Genomic DNA, 17,738 nt, shown 5'->3' with positions numbered 1-17,738 from the left:
ACCGGAGAGTGTGTGGTGGCTTACCCGCCAGCGCCCCTGCCAGCAACAGCCTGCCAGGTCCCACTCGCCCGTCTCCGTCGCTCAGGGCCGCCTTGATGTGTGCGTAGCAGGGGAAGTAGATGGCCGAGAAGGGGATGTCTCTCAGGAAACAGGCTTTTGCACCCTGGAGGCCGGAAAGATGGACACATGACGTCAAGAGAAATATTACAGAGATGTCTTTTTGATTCAGGGGCCGCGCTAGTTAGCATTGTGAGGTATTCTGGGAGTTCGGTTTATGGCGTGTTAATGTCAACCCTGCTTTGTCCCTTTTCTGACTTGTCACTTCAAATAAACATTCACCATGCTGTTTTTTGCTTCGAACGGTCGCGGAGACTATTCTTGCGTCTGTCACCGCAAACAAAGCCGTACCTTCAACGGGATTGGGTTTCCTCGTCTCCAGCGAGCTGGCGAGCAGCCAGGAGTGAAGAAACAGAGAGATTTCCCTCTCAGCAGAACGCTTTAAAGCCCGGCTGAAGTGCGCTTTAGACAGGCTTCATTAAACTCGCAAGGTTAATCTGCAGCGTGTACACAGGTAGCACAGATAGCCGAGGTATCTCTTTCCTGAAGCGATCTTTGTGCTCTCCTGCGGGCCGGGGCAGACTGCCTGCAGCGAAACCAGATCAAAATCAGGCCAGGCCTGGCTCATCTGCTTCGCCAGTGTTAATGTGGGAACATCTGGATCCACTGGCCCTCAGTGTGCATGATAACTCGACAACAGCACACTCGCAGGTGTGTGTGTGTGTGTGATATGAAGTGTGTGTGCTGGGGCTCTTGGTTTGGGAGTGTTGGTGGAGGCCCTGCAGCAGCAGAAGGGGAGAGGCGGGGTAATTAGGCTGACAAAGACAGCTCTGTGCCTGGGCCGGACCCTGAGGAGCCAGGCCGTCTGAGAGAAGCAGGCTGCAGCGCGTCTCCTGCACTCAAAGCACATTGTCCGCGCGGCTCAGGAGAGACACAGATGGAGGGGAGGCACCGGATTCGACATTCTTACACACACAGGCTGTTGTGTGCCGTAGTGACCCCCCTCCGACCATGACTCTGAAATAAAGGCTTCTTTCCCACGACAGGCTGACAGGTGAGCCCTGGAGACTTACCTGCCTCGGCCAGACAGGAGCGCAGGCTTTTTTCCAGTGACCAGCCATCTGATTTACTGATAAGTGAAGCACATTCTACTGTAATCTACTGAGTGATATCGAAAGCGTATGAGAGATATTGATACTTAAAGGGATAGTTCACACAAAAATGAAAATTAGCCCATGATTTACTCACCCTCAAGTCATCCTAGGTGTATATGACATTCTTCTTTCAGACGAATACAATCGGAGTGATATTAAAAAATGTCTTGGCTCTTCCAAGCTGTATAATGCCAGGGAATGGCCGTTTCTGTTTTGAAGTTCATAAAAGCGCATCCATCCATAATAAAAGTGCTCCACACGGCTCCAGGGGTTAATAAAGGCCTTCTGAAGCGAAGCGATGCATTTGTGTAAGAAAATATTCATATTTATAACTTTATGAACATACGGATTCGACTTAACTGTAAAGCGCAACTTACGCAAGTAACGCGACGTATTGCTGATATTTACTCTACGTCTGACGTCACAAGTTGCGCTTTAAGCTCAAGTAGAATGCGTATGTTCGTTTGGCCTGAAGCTAGAATTTTACTTTGTAACGTGTTAAATATGAATATTTGTCTTATACAAACGCATCGCTTCGCTTCAGAAGGCCTTTATTAACCCCTGGAGCCGTGTGGAGCACTTTTATCATGGATGGATGCACTTTTATAGACTTTAAAACAGAAACGGCCATTCACTGCCATTATACAGCTTGGAAGAGCCAGGGCATTTTTTAATATAACTCTAAAGAATGTCATATACACCTAGGATGACTTGAGGGTGAGTAAATCATGGGCTAATTTTCATTTTTGGGTGAACTATCCCTTTAAGAGACAACCTGAGAAATAAAAGGCTCAATGTTAAAGAGCCGTGAACCTTGTGTGGGCAAAGTGGGTTTGAGTCTTACTTATATACATACATATACATAAATGTATACAGTATATACTGTATATGCAATATATATATATATATACATAATTATTAAGCAACTGTTTTTAACATCATTATTAATAAGAAGACATTTTTCTTGAGCAGCAAATCATATTAGAATGATTTCTGAAGGATCATGTGACACTGAAGACTGGAGTAATGATGCAGAAAATTCAGTTATTATAAATTGTAATAATATTTAAAAATATTGTCTGAACTGTATTTTTTATCAAATGAATGCAGCTTTGGTGAGTATAAGAAACTTCTTTCAAAAACAAACACAAATCTAACTGACCCCAAAATGTTTAACATTATGCATATATATATATATATATATATATATATTACTGCGGCCTAGCAGTAAGAATTTATTTAAGTTTTCCTCTTCTCCTCATTATTTACTGTCCTCTCTACTGCCTCTTTAATAATTTTAAAAAAGTGAACATCAGTTATTATTACAGCATAAAACAACATCAAGCATCTACATATAATTAGCACCACACATAACACCTACTCATTAATCTTTCTCCAGCTGTCCATTAATGTCAGAGAACGCAGCCACTGGATGAGATATGACCCAACGCCATCATGGCAGTCCCCACAACGCTGTTTACACCAAAACACTCGCTCTCCGCAACCTCCTGCGCTCCAAGCCTCAGGAATGCAGCCCTGCATCCCTCCTCAGATGCACTGGAGAAGTTCTCCTGCAGTGCTGCTGAGCCTCATGGGAAAACAGGACACAAAAGCAACACTCACGGAGCTGATCTGAGAGGCTGGTGCTACCTGGCCCGATGGCTACAGCAGCCCGCAGGGGGTGGATTGAGCCATGATGGTGTGTGTGTGTGTGTGTGTGGGTGTGGAGGACTTGCTGGAGAATGTGGATCATGACTGAGGCACTCTGGGATATAAGAGGGAGTGCAGGGAGTGAATCCACAGGTGGGAGGTGCTAGAGAGCTGAGGATGCTCCTCTAGGCCTTTAGTGTGGTACGAAGTGGCTCAGACTATATCTTCGAGAGATATTTGAGACATTAAATATACAAACTTTTACATTTCAAAACAACAAAAAACTAGAAACTAAATGTTTTTTAGAACATTATAAATAAATATAAACTACCATTGAAAAGTTTGGGGTTGAAAAGAATTTTTATGCTTTTGAAAAAGAAGTCTCTTATACTCATCAAGGCTGCATTTATTTGATCAAAAATACAGTAAAAACAGTAATTCTGTCAAATATAATTACAATTTAAAAGAACTGTTTTCAATTAAAACATTTTTTAAAAAGGAATTGTTGCATTTGAATGAATTACTCCAGTCACATGATACTTCAGAAATCATTCTAATATTCTGACTTGATGCTCAAAAACATTTCATCTTATTGTCAAAACCATGATACATTTTTTTCAGGATTTTTCGACGAATAGGAAGTTCAAAAGAACACAAAATATCTTTTGTAACATTATAAATGTCATTATATACTGCCACTTTTTATAAATATAAATAATAACTAATGTAATGTAATGAGCATACCGAATTCAACCAAATGCTGACATTTTACAGGAAACACTTCTGCGACATATTTCCCACTCATTTATACTGTTTATTAAATAAGCACCAGTGAAGCACATACCTCAAGCGCAGAGTAGATGTGTCTGACGTACGAGAATTAGGTTTCAGGCTGTTTTGTGTGAGTGAGACATACCTTGTACAGGCCGAAGAACCCCAGGTCACGGATGACGGAGAGAGCGCTGACGCGTGGCCCTGTGGTGATTTCTCCAGCCACCTGCAGTCGGATCTTCACGATCTCCAGAGGGTTTGTGAAGATCACCTGAGATCCCCCAGCCTGAAGATCAACAACACAAGCATACAGGTTTTCATAGACAATCATGTTTTTAAATGTGAGAAGTGTAAATAAGGGAGGAAAACATGCATGTACAGATCATCTGAGGCGAGTCTGTTACTATTGTAAACACGTTCTGATAAACTCAAAGTGGAAAAACAAAAATGACAAGAGGGAAGTAATGTGATATTGTCATTGTAAGAGGACAATGCTTCAAGCTGGGCCCTGAGAATGATTGTGCTATTGTCACTCTTTGTAGGAGGAGGAGGTTGAACCTGCCAAAGACAGACGGTGCCTGAAACATCACACAGGACGCAGGCCCCTGGGGGCCTCTCAAAAAACAACCTCATGTCTCCAACCTTGTACTTGCGAGGCAGATAAAAAGCCTCAGCAGGTTGGAACAGGTTCCTCCGAGTTCTTTGAAATGGTTCGAGTTTGACATGACAGCATCTGAAGCTGCAACAGAAGCATTTAAACGTGTCTCGCCAAAGAGGCTGTCCGCTCGCCGCCTCCGTGCCCTATCTTTCCTGTTGCTCATAGTTACTGAGGCTGCACACAGAAAAACAGAGCAGTGTAATTAGATGGAAATCAGTTTCCATGGATTTCTTCTCCTTCCCTCAGCCCTCCTTTTGAATACATAAGGGCCTTACTGTTTGTTTGTTGTTGATTTTATTCCTCCATTCTTTCAGAGATATTACCGTACGGGGCCGTCTTACGGGAATCTGGTAAATGAGTCTCGAATCTCACAAGTGTGCGCATTTAAAAATCCCACTGAGTACGAGGCAGCATATTTAAAAATACAGATCATTATCATCTCATTGAAGGTGCTCTTTAAATAGGACGGAGCAGATTGACCCACACTTCCCTTCCAGAGGAAATTACAGCTCGACATACAGAGAGGCTGCCTACCTTTCACAACTCACAGCTACCACTTAATAGTTGGCACATTTGGTGAATACAGTTTATTTTGGTCTCCAATTATCTTTTTTTTTTAAGTATTAGAGAGACAAATCCTTTTTTTTTTTTTTTTTTTTTACAATCAGAATTTTTTTATAAACTATTATCTAACATAAAATGAATCTAGCATGAAGACTTGCTCTGTCTTTTCCAACCTCGGGTCTTGACCTTCTCTATTGTATCTAACAGTTGAAATCGTTTAAATCAAATACATTTTATCAATTGACTGAAAAAATATTAAAATCATGAAATTAATTAAATCAAATCACTTTTTAATTTTACATACTAAAAACATTTGATATATATACACATTATATATATATAAAATTGTATACACAGACACACACACACATACAAATCCTATAAATATATATATATATATATATATATACACACACACACACACACACACACACACACACACACATATACATATACATATGTATATAAATCCTTCCTTTAATTTGTGACACCCAACATACATTTGTAACATTATTTGGATCCTTTCTTACAATTTTAATTAAATCACATCCCATATTCTCAGTTTTTACACAACGGTAATGTTGGATGCATAAAGCTCAGTTATAAACCCTGTTACCCAAACTATGCATATAACTTTTTTTGTTTAATTTTGGGAAATATAAAATTTCTCAAAAGCAAAAGTTGCAAGTTGCAACCCTGTTAAAAATTGTATTGTGTTTATTGCTTAATTACACAGTCACAATCAACATTTTCTGAAGGTTAAGCACTTCCTATCAAGAGTTTCACATCCTATCTTGTACCCTATTCATGGAAAATGCCACTTATTTATGTGGAAAGTAATCTTTTATGGTTAATTATGGCATCAGGGCTGAGAGCAATCCTTTTTCAAACTTGTTTTGGAAAGGAATAATGCACTAAGGAGAGGGCCAGGTTATTAGCCGCATTAATTGGGTACTAATTGGACTTTTAAAAAGTTACACAAAGAGAACAAGCAACAAGCAAACAAGAACATCGGTTAGAGAGAGACAAAAGATCAATCACCTCTGGAGGAGAGGCAGTTTAAAGAGCGGGAAGCACGTGCTGCAACGTGACTGCAAGAAATGCGATGTGAGTGCAGAGTGAGGCAGCGTCGGCTCGATAATTCGGTGGTAATTACAAGGCAAGGTAATCCCCAGAGGCACTGAGCGAGCGTGTGTGTGTGTGTGTGTACCGAATACACGCTCTACTGGCGAGAAGATCGCAGCTGAAGACAAATACTTACGCACACCAAGCGCGTCAGCACCACACACACACAAAACACTTCAGTCTTCTAAAAACAATAGCTCAGCGCCAGACACAAACATTAGCCTCCCTTCATTAATGCTCCCTCACATTCCTCGCACTTAAACGGATTACACAAGCATTTTTGCGTAGAAATGAAAGCATTGCGATAAAAAAAATGGTTTCGCAACTGACTAACAAACCGTTACAAATGCTGAGAAATACAGGACAAGCTAAATTACACAGCTCGTACTGCAAATGAACAAAGCGTCACTGTATGCGTGCCACGGTTTTTCCCCGCTCTCTACGGCACTTTACGTTGGCTAAGCGAGTATTTTGAGAAACCCAGCCCTCAAATGAAGGCCAGCAACAACCAGATAAGAATCCAGCCAACTGCTCGGTCAGCGAAGCATGCTGTTCTTACCAAATGACCAACTCTTGGCATCTGTCAAGGGCCTGATTCAGAGGACGCAAGGTGAGAAGAGAGGAGCTTAAAAAGTAAAAAAAAAAAAAAAAAAAAAGCAGTTCCGCAACCCTCACCATCTCTTTCGCTTTCTGTGATTTTTACTCTCCTCCTTCAGATAGGAACATTCATGGTGCACAAATCAGCAGTCCAGTCTTTCCCCTCTCAAACCAAATAAATAGATTTGATTCGCCGTGGCTGCAGTGTCAATAAACACGGCTTTGAGCGAGCGGCGCGTGTACAGGCGTGAGAACGGGAGCGGATCCTGCCAGGCCAAACACTGGGGATTCGGTCCGGGGATGAAAGGAGCTGTCAGAGAAATCAGAGGAGGAAAAACACATCTCCGTGGCACAAGCCGTCTTTCTGAGCTGACTTCATCTGCAACCAACCCGATGTTTCCGTGCCCATCTCTTTTCAAATCTCAGAGCAGAGATCGTGTGGGCTAAATGCACTCATGTCGGTATAATCGAAACTCGCAATCATCTAAGAGTCGTTTTTTTTTAAAAGGAAGCCCACGCGTGTAGAAATGTTTTAGCGATCACTGTCATGTGAAAGAGGCTCTTTCAGTGTCCTGGGTCACGGGGGACATGAAGAAGCAGGGTCTGGTTTTGACAGGTCTCAGGTATGACATGAACAGGAAGGCTACTACTCTCTGAAACCTGAACTGACACAAACGACATGGAAACGATGTATTAATAACGTCAGTCGCTTTAATGAAAAGGGTAAGTGATCCCCCCTCATGCTGGTGAGGGGCAGCCGTGGGGCGGCAGACTGTGATTTAGAGGTGAGATGACAGAGGAGAAGTGTTTTATACATGTTTTTAAAACACTGATGGGGCTGAAGTGTCTTTTCAATCACCTCACAAAAGGAGAGAAGTGTTCCCTCAGGCCAAGGCTTAGACCTCAAAGTCCACTGACATTCAAAACTAAACTCCTTTTTGTCAGTGTACTGTTACTGCGTGATGTATGGATTATATGTTGGCGTGTCAAAGCAAAGGGCAACTCACACATCCGCCAGCCAAGATTTCAGAAGGTAGAGGAACGCTGCCGTCTTTTTGCATAGTCTTTCCTCTCACAAAGTCGTTCACCTGTGGAGAAAAAACACACAATGGTAGAATCAGCTATAGGTTCTTCAAGGAAAAGATCTACAATGCAGACTTCTACACCTGCACAGACTCTGAATTAAAGCAGAAACTCTCACAGAATTCGAACGCGACTTGCAAGTTGTTAGGGGGTTGTTTTAGCACTCAATTCAAGGAATTATACAAAAAGTGACTCAATTTAAATGGGCACGACTATAGCAGTCTACACTTTAGTGTCTGATTAAACTGGATTGCAGGTGGTCAGTGAAGGCGACGTGCTTTTTGCACATTCTCAAGATTTTCATATTAAAGCCTTTTTTGTGCCTCAGAATAAATAAATAAAATTTAAGAGCTAGTCATAATTATAACAAAGTGGCAATTGTGAGTTATAAAGTCAGAACTCTGAGATAAAGACAAAACTTTGAGATATCAAGTTGGAATTTAAAGGGGCAGCTGACAGCTGTGAGATGTAAAGTCACAACTGAGATTTAGTCAAAACTGTGAGATAAAGTTGCGATTTTGAGATATAAAGTCAGAATTCTGAGATATAAAGTGGCAGCTGACAGCTGAGATATAAAGTCAAATGTGAGATAAAAAATTTTAATTTTGAGATAAAATGTTGATATAGTCAAAAAAATTTGATATAAAGTCACAATTCTGAGATAAAAAAAAAGCAGTTGACAGCTGAGATAAAAAATTGCAATTTTGAGATATCCAGTACAATTTTTGATATAGTCACAATTTTGAGACATAAAGTCACAATTCTGAGATATAAAGTGGCAGCTGACAGCTGAGATACAAAGTCAAATGTGGGATAAAAAAATTCAGTTTTGAGATATCCAGTCAAAATGTTGATATAGTCACAATTTTGAGATATAAAGTCACAATTCTGAGATTAAAAAATAATAGCAGTTGACAGCTGAGATAAAAAATTGCAATTTTGAGATATCCAGTAAAAAATTTGATAGTCACAATTTTGAGACATAAAGTCAAAATTCTGAGATATAAAGTGGCATCTGACAGCTGAGATACAAAGTCAAATGTGGGATTAAAAATTGCAATTTTGAGGTATCCAGTCAACATTTTTAAATAAAGTTGCAATTTTGAGGTATAAAGTCACAATTCTGAGATATAAAGTGGCATCTGACAGAAGAGAAAGTTGCAATTTTGAGATATCCAGTCAAGATTTTGATATAAAGTTGCAATTTCGAGATATAGTCACAATTCTGAGATTAAAAAATAATAGCATTTGAAAGCGGAGATAAAAAATTGCAATTTTGAGATATCCAGTACAATTTTTTGATATAAAGTTGTAATTTCGAGATGTAAACTTGCAACTGAGATGTAAAGTGGCAATTGTGACAATGTCATAAATATAAAATACATAATCGCACTGTGAAATGCAAATTCACAACGGTGAGATAAGAAGTCACAATTACGAGAAATAAAGTATAAGTGAGCTGATGCCCAACTCAAGAATGTCTATGATCCCCAACTTTGACAGGGGATCAAACAGAAAACGGATTCACTTCTTTTTCAAGGGGCTAAGGCGAGGCACTGAAGTCAGGCAGCAGGCGGGCGGGCGAGAAAAGAAGAGGGGTGTATTTCTGAGGAGTTAAGGGCTTTGGTTTTCAGAGGCCACGCTGATGTGGTGAAGGCAGAGCACTTACTGTAAGCTTTATGGCTTTCTCGGGAGCCACGCCCAGAAGCTGTGGTACGAGGCCTATAATTAGAAAACAAGTTGATTAAAAAAGACAGGGGTGAGGGAAGCACGACTTTCCTCAATATAAAAGCTGCAGCGCTGCCTCCAGTTCCCTATCATCCACGCACTAATGAACACTATTGATGTGGAGTGCTTAAATATTGGAAACTTAACAGTACTACAAACTCTATTTCCCTTTAAAAACAGCCTTAACCAAAGTTTACACAGCCCTCAATTACAACACAGATTTCTGGCTTAGACAAAAATAAACTAAATAATCTGATTTAAAAGTGATGACCCACCCCCGGCAGTAACAAACAAACTCAGTAATGTGGGCATACTGTACGAGTCCAAATAGGCCACACAGCTAGATGAATACAAACATTTCCCGCGTGCATGGCCTACGGAGCGCATTTGTGTTTATATACAAGCAGAGAATTAGAACAAATATTTTTTTTCCAAACTTTGTCATCCATCGAATATCCCGTAAACAGTTATTGTTCTCGCATGCTGCTCATTTCTTCGTGTTTGCCAGGATCATTGTCTGTTACCAATTTCTGTGCTTCTACTTTGTTAGTAAACAATCAGTGTGACTTTTATTATGTGATGAAATGTATTAGTAAAAATGTTTATTACTGCCCTGCATTGCGGAATCTGAAAGCCGACATGCTAAAGAAGAAAACAGAATGAACCTGTAAAAAATAAAATAAAAATCTTTTTACGTACAATATTTGTTCACCTTAATCATCAAACTTTTATTTTATTTTTTGAAGTTACTCAAAATTTCACATCAAGCTACAATGGGAAAGACGCTTGTGTACTAAATGTACACGAAACTTTAAGGTATATTTTTTTTGCATTTGCATTTGCTAAAAGCCTGGTCTGCCCACTTCCTTGTTAAAAACTAAACTACTGTATTTATATGCAAAACAAAAGCACTTTGTGCTCACTTCAAATATAGTGCTCTGTGTCATAAAGCACTGATATGCTCTGCTAAAACGAGCGCTGAATGTTCGTGCCATCCCGTAATAATTCTGCACGGGTGATGAAGATCTCAGCCTCTCTTTTGTCAGCTTTATGATTGACAAATACCAGTAGTTAGTGTTCTCAATGGAGGTCACATGGCAATTGCACCTTGCAATCACAATTTGAATCTGTGACCTCACAGAATGCTTTAAAAACTCATGTTCCAGCTCTAAAAGCAGAGCAGATCCTTATTATCTGAGCGCCATTGACTGCATAGAGCATTCATGTTCTTCATTGTTAAGTTCCTGTGCTGGTATGTGCCCTTTCATGCTCAGCACATTGTCCCCTCGAGCAGCAAAGGTAGACTTAATCTCTTCAAAGCAGGTAAGGTCAGAGGGAAGATGACCTGCCCCTGGCTTTCATGAAAACGCTTTTTGTTTGTGCGTCCCTGATGGCCTGGCCGTGCGGAGCCACTGACCTCTGTAGAGACCGAAGAAGCCCTCGTAGCGCACAACCTTCTTGAAGCAATCAATGCTGTTCTTATACATCAGCTCATCCACGAAGGATCCTGAAGAACGCTGGTTCTGCATGCGGGTCTTCACCAGGTCGATGGGGTACACGGCAGTGGCACCCACGGCTGTCGTGAGAGAAAATTTGTTTAAAACTACAAACGATATGGAAAAGCGAGACTGTTAAAAGAGATTGCACACCCAAGGGGGCTGATGGAGGACACATCAAACAACAATTGAAAAGACCGGATGGGAAGAAAGTCAGGATATATTTGCAGAGCACATCAGTCAATTCTTATCTGCCAACTTTGGGGTGGACACAAAGGGAATACAGCACCGACAGGCTTAATTAAAGAGTGAGTCGCCCTGCGCTACCTCCTTATTACCTTGTCTCCTCCGAGAGAGCCAGTCTGGAGCCAAACACAGGCCCAAGCACCACCTCCTTACGTACACACAGACCAACACACACACACACACACCTCTGATCACTCACAGGTACAAAAGAATCCACCCAGGAGGTTCCCATGGTGCACAACCTCATTAAACGGGAGAAATAGCTTCCTAAGAAGGCAATAGGGCAGGCTTTGTTTTTCTTTTTGTCCAGTGCAGCTATTTCTCGTGTGGAGGAGGGGCAGGTAAAGGTGCACAATGATCCGTGACTGACTCACCTCCAGCCACAGAGCCCAGGGTGAACCTGTACGCCGACTCAGAAGCCTGAATCAGAACCGAGCGAGACACGTCCCCACCAGACTGCTGCGGACAGCAAAAAAAAAAAAGAGAATCAGAACTGCTATCATAATATAATATAATATAATATGATATAATATAATATAACATAATATAATAGTGGCTTTTCCAGTCAATTTTAATATAGAATAGAATAGAATAGAATAGAATAGAATAGAATAGAATAGAATAGAATAGAATAGAATAGAATAGAATAGAATATCGCAATAAAATGTTGCAACGGTGTTATCAAAATCAAAGAGGGTTTTTTCCAAATATAATATAATATAACTTATAAATAAAAAGTTGCAAAGCTGTTACCAAAGCAAAGAGTGGCTTTTTACAGAAAAATATAATATAATATAATATAATATAATATAATATAATAGTGGCTTTTCCAGCCAATTTTAATATAGAATAGAATAGAATAGAATAGAATAGAATAGAATAGAATAGAATAGAATAGAATAGATAGAATAGAATATCGCTTATAAATAAAAAGTTGCAAAGCTGTTACCAAAGCAAAGAGTGGCTTTTTAAAGAAAAAAATAATATAATATAATATAATATAATATAATATAATATAATATAATATAATATAATATAATATAATATAATAAAATAAAATATAATATAATAGTGGCTTTTCCAGCCAATTTTAATATAGAATAGAACAGAACAGAATAGAATAGAATAGAATAGAATAGAATAGAATAGAATAGAATAGAATAGAATAGAATAGAATATCGCTTATAAATAAAATGTTGCAATGGTGTTATCAAAATCAAAGAGGCTTTTTTCCAAATATAATATAATTTCTAAATAAAAAGTTGCAAAGCTGTTACCAAAGCAAAGAGTGGCTTTTTACAGAAATGTTTTATATAATATAATATAATATAATATAATATAATATAATATAATAATGTTACGTATAAAATATAATACGTTTTCAACATTGATAATAAAAAGATATGTTTCTTGAGCACCAAATCAGCATACAATAATTATGTATCATGTAAGACTGAAAAAACTGGATTAATGGCTACTGAAAATTAAATAAAATTTTAAAATATATTAAAATAGAAAATAATTATTTTAAATTGTAATCATATTTCACAATATCACCATTTTTATATAATTTTACAGATAAATGTTTTTTGCTTATATAACTCAAATCTGGTGTTTTGAAGAAATTTGAAGTCTGAATTAAAAATGTCCCTTTTCATATGTGTTATTTCATAGTTTTGATGAAATTACTAATATTCTAAAATGAACGAAGAAAATAGAAGATCGAATGAGTAGGTATGCCGAAACTAAATGAATAACTGTTACTAAAAATACTTCATTTAGTTTGATCCGACCTCCCATGTAATGAGAAATGCAATTTTTTAGCATAGTGTTAGTTGAGACGAGGAGAAACCACAGTCGAGCGGGTCCAGCCACGGCCGTAGCCCCACAGTAAGAGCGAGCACAAGAAATAAGGCCAGCCAGAACCATCCAACCGTCCCATGCTACATTCCCCGCCGGAGATACAGTCGCCCTGCCTACCCGGGACCACCTGTCAGGAACCTCACGGTAACTGCCCGGACCGCCCCTCTCTCAGGCTCACTGAGGGGTTAAGGGTGTGGGATAAACTGTGTTTGGGGGGGGGGGAGGTGGTGAGGGAGAGCTGGCCAGCAGCCCATAAGGCCAGACCACAGCCCAAAGCGGCTCATTGTGGTGGGACTGGCGTCTCTGTCCCGGGCCCCCGCTTCGAACGGCCCTGCGCGAAGGAATAACTCAGCCCTCAATGTGTTTGGAGGCAGAACTTCTGATAAAATAAAGAGGGAATATCTAGGCAGAGACACACTCTCTTTCTTTTTCCTGCAGAGTAGTCAAGCCTTTCTGTCTGTTTTCATTTCCCCTCATCTCGCCATCAGACGTTGATAAGTTTCCTCGACTGCTGGGCTTGCGTTTCATTTACAGCTTTTTATATGAGTGATCTGTGCGCCGATGACAGATTCAGATGTTCTCTTCTTTCACTGCTCTGGTCGAAGCGAAGGCTCGAGCTCAGCAGTAGCGGATGAAAAATTCCAGACGGGCTGGAAATGATGCGTTGATCAGAAGCACGAATTTATAAACACAAGTTCTCAAAATATATCTAACATAAAAGCAACCAAGACATTAAAAATAAAATTGAACAATCCGCTCCCTATTTCTGTTGTAAGTCTGCTAACCAGAGAGTCAAAATCGCTCAAGTGCACAAGCATTTCAAGAATGCACCGTAAACGCCACTACATTTACTTATGCTGTCACGTCTCTTTGAGAATTTGAGATTGCAATGAGTGCAATAGTAAATGCATGAAGAATATGCTTTATTTTGTTTGTAATTATCCTATATATATCTCTTTTTGTTATTATTTATTTATTCATTCGTTTATACACTACTGCTTCAAGTGATCTGTAACACTTTACAATAAGGATTCTTTAGTTAACATTAGTTAAGTACATTAGTTTACAAGAACTAATAATGAACTGCACATCTACAGCATTTATTAATCTTTGTTAATGTTAATTTCAACATTTACTAATACATTATTGTATTTGTTAACGTTAGTTAATGCACTGAATTTATTTTTTTATTAACTAATGCTAATAAAGTAACGGTTAGTTCATGTTAGTTAATATATTAACTAATGTTAACAAATGAAACCTTATTGTAAAGTGTTACCAAATTTTTTTGAAAGAAAAATTCAGCAAGGACCCATTAAAGTGACAAAGACATTCACTAGAATATGTGTTCATGTTCGAATGTTCAAAAAACACATTATTTTCCACATATTCTCCATTGTTGCAGCTCCTCTCTTCACAGTCTGTCAGTAACGCTCTGTTTAGTTTCTGTCTCTATGAAGCTCCTCCTTCTGAAAAGCGCGATGTGCTCTGATTGGTCAACTGGACATGTTGTCAACAGATTGGTCAACTGTTGTGATTGGTCAACCGAGCATGTTTGGAAAATGTCCCGCTCCTTACTATAACACGAGTTTCAACACACTACTAACTAACTCAACCAGGCCCCGCCCCTTTATTCTGTGTATGCCTTGGGCAGGAATTATTTAAATGAGGAATATTGTGTTCGTTCCCGGAAGAAAACTCAAGACTACAATGGAGGCGTTTCAGGGAGTTCAGAAACAGAGACACTGATATAGAGAATAACTGCCTTTGAGTGACTTTGCAGATATTTTTCATGCACAAACCGCAATATTACACACTAAAGAAGTTAAACATGTAAAAGACAAGATTTAAGACAAGATTACATTCAGTTTCTGTAGCTTACCTGTCTTTGAATCTCAGCAAGGTTGTAAGGAAGAGCTCCCTCCTCCAAAGGTGCAATCATCTCAATGTCAACTAAACCAACACGCCTGTAGACAGCAAAGACACAGGCAGACATATTAAAACGGCTAACCAGATTTTTCAGAGCACATCTTTAAGATGTTTGAGGAAGAGTGGTAGGTATAGTGTGCCCTCACAAGTAACAACCTCACAATCTTAACTCAAAGAGAGTTGGGCAATTACAGTATCACATTGCAAAGAAATAATAATGTCCAAAAAGCAATTCCAGATCACCGTTTCCTCCAGAGATATTATAAGACCCACCCAGCAGAGCCATAAGTCAGTCCATAGGTCAGGGTATCTGACTCTACAAATATGTTCTTTGGTTTCCAAAAGATGGGTTTAGCTCACCATGATTACGGCTCAGAGCAGATATTTAGTAAATATACTTCCAAGCTCATTACAGTTCTGGTAAGAACGTTGCAGCAGTTACAGTGGTGTGGAAACATGTGTGCTCGCTACATGCTGCAGAAAAGCTAGAACAAGCTGGACTGTGTTCAAAACCTCCCGCTGTACAATAATAGGAAGAGTCATGTATCATCGTCTATGCAATTGTCAGAACAAGACTCAGAATAGAGACCAGAAAACTTTTCACATATAATTACAGAAGTCAAACAATGCCGTTTTTAGAAGGCGAGAGTGGCTAGAGGGCTCTGAAGCACAGAGGCTGAGCTGAAGTGTGTTATGGCTGAGCCTCGAACCCTCCTCTTGATGGGGAGAGGCTCTCAGACGGTGACTGTCGCCATGGTGACTCACCCTCTCGGCTCAGACAGGTCGGCCAGCTGGAAAAGGATGTCCACTTCCATAGGGGTCACCTGGCCAAACCTCTGGGCAGCGATGATGAACTCCTCTGGAAAACAGAGAAAGAGAGGGATTTTATTATTGTGTGATTTGAATGAATTAAATATTAGTCACAAAGATATATAGTGGTTCCAAAAAGTACACTGTAAGATTTTTTTTATGTTTTAGTCTCTAATGCTCACCAAGGCTGCATTTATTTGATCAAAAATACAGTAAAGACATGCAGCAATATTGTGAAATATTATTACAATTTAAAATAACTTTTCTATTTGAATGTTATAAAATATAATTTATTCAGCAAAACTGTATTTTCAGCATCATTACTCGAGTCTTCAGTGTCACATGATCCTTATTTGAATATGCTGATTTGCTGCTCAAGAAGAATTTCTTATTATTATCAATGCTGAAAATATGTAAGGCTTAATATTTTGTGTGGAAATGTGATACATTTTGTGTCCAGGATTTATTAACAGAAAGTTCAAAAGAACAGCATTATATATATGAATTTGTGTGTTTATGTGCATATATATAACTATATATATTTGATATGTATAGTTAGGTTAGTCTTTACTGTCACTTTAATTAATGCATCCATACCAAATAATTTCTCGAGAAAGATCTTTTTCACCCCAAACTTTAGATTGGTACTGCATTTGACCACTTAAGCCACATATAATATAAAATATATGACTAAATAACCATATTAAATCAAGTGGCATCTGCAAACAGATGATGCAAAACCTTTTCTCAGTCGTTTTTTTTTTTGCAAGTTCTTTGTGCCAAATTGTTGCAAGGTCATTTTAGTGGATGTATGAAGTGGATGAATTATGTTTGAAAGTGTCCTACTCCCTCAGAAGGGCAGAGCACTTGAAGTAAACACTCTGAAGGGTGCAGGACGGCACTGTCACATACACCCTATATCGAGCAATGCGTCCCTGACACTTTATTGTCAATTAGAACATTACCTTGGAAACGCAGGAGCAAAATTCTCATTTACAGCTGTTAAAAGTATTCTTTCATGTCAAACATTGCCTGTTTGTGTCTTTAATTCAATAAAAGTTCAATTTGTGCACCATCTCTATTTGGAACATAAATATGTTAATGATATTTTCAACTAACAGTCCTAAGGTCTACTTAGGTACACAATTGAGGGTTTATTATTATTATTATTACCTGAAAATGAATGAATGCCACTCAGAATAACATGATTATAAAAAATGAAAGTGGCCATGCTCCCTTCACTAACGGTCTTGTTCAAGGGCTCTTCATGGAGGGATTCAGCTGATCATTTTCTTTTAAAACGACCCTATGCGTACCATGCCTTCCAGTAGGTTTCATTAAAATAAAAGCTACTTGAATTAAAGTTTTGTTCATAGAGTTTTACAAGGTTTAAGCAGTCCAAATATATTTTAGTGCTCACTGTTCTATTCATAAACTATTCTTTTTTAATATATTTTTACATAAATCTGACTTGTGACGCAGCCTGGAATCAATGCAATATCAAACTCCACGTTTAAACACCCGAATGAGCTTGGTTTTTCCCAATTATTATTATAATTTTTTCTCCATTTCGGTCACCTGATGGAGTTTGGGTTCCTTGCCACTGTCGCCTTTGGCTTTCTTAGTTGGAGACACTTAATATTATTGATTTGACTGCTCTGAGAACTGAACTGAGCTGGACGATGACATAACTGCTTTACAGATTAATTGAACTCATTCCATAATTGATTAACTTTACACAGGTCTTGAATCAAACTGAATCAACGTTGATCAGACTTCAGCTGAATTATAACACTGTTATAGTCACTATTGTTACAGTCATTATTTTCCTGTAAAGCTGCTTTGAAACAATCTGCATTGTAAAAAGCGCAGTATAAATAAAGGTGACTTGACTTGACTTGACATACACGCATTCCTACGTGATTATAACTCATTCAGATATTTAGTAAATCACTGAGTCCGGGAATGTATTGGATATCAGTTGGTTGTGCAGGTTAAGTGTAGAGT

At 38.9% G+C, this 17,738-nt stretch overlaps 1 protein-coding gene across 2 annotated transcripts in view; it reads right to left on the bottom strand.

The window, feature by feature from the left end:
- slc25a13 (solute carrier family 25 member 13) overlaps positions 1–17,738 on the bottom strand; it is a 41,043-nt gene that overhangs the window by 6,869 nt on the left and 16,436 nt on the right. For both annotated transcript variants that reach the window (XM_082187071.1, XM_082187070.1), the window contains 8 exons: positions 15,687–15,780; positions 14,875–14,959; positions 11,504–11,588; positions 10,805–10,963; positions 9,329–9,381; positions 7,584–7,664; positions 3,778–3,918; positions 25–163 (listed from right to left, as the gene is read on the bottom strand). In XM_082187071.1, the coding sequence (XP_082043197.1) occupies positions 25–163; positions 3,778–3,918; positions 7,584–7,664; positions 9,329–9,381; positions 10,805–10,963; positions 11,504–11,588; positions 14,875–14,959; positions 15,687–15,780 (837 nt within the window). The remainder of the gene's footprint in view (positions 1–24; positions 164–3,777; positions 3,919–7,583; positions 7,665–9,328; positions 9,382–10,804; positions 10,964–11,503; positions 11,589–14,874; positions 14,960–15,686; positions 15,781–17,738) is intronic.

The sequence above is a fragment of the Leuciscus leuciscus genome (assembly GCF_965113295.1).
Source record: "Leuciscus leuciscus genome assembly, chromosome: 12".
Taxonomy (NCBI): Eukaryota; Metazoa; Chordata; class Actinopteri; order Cypriniformes; family Leuciscidae; genus Leuciscus; species Leuciscus leuciscus.
The sequence above is the reverse complement of the archived record's forward strand: the minus strand, read 5'-3'. Positions and strand labels throughout refer to the sequence as shown.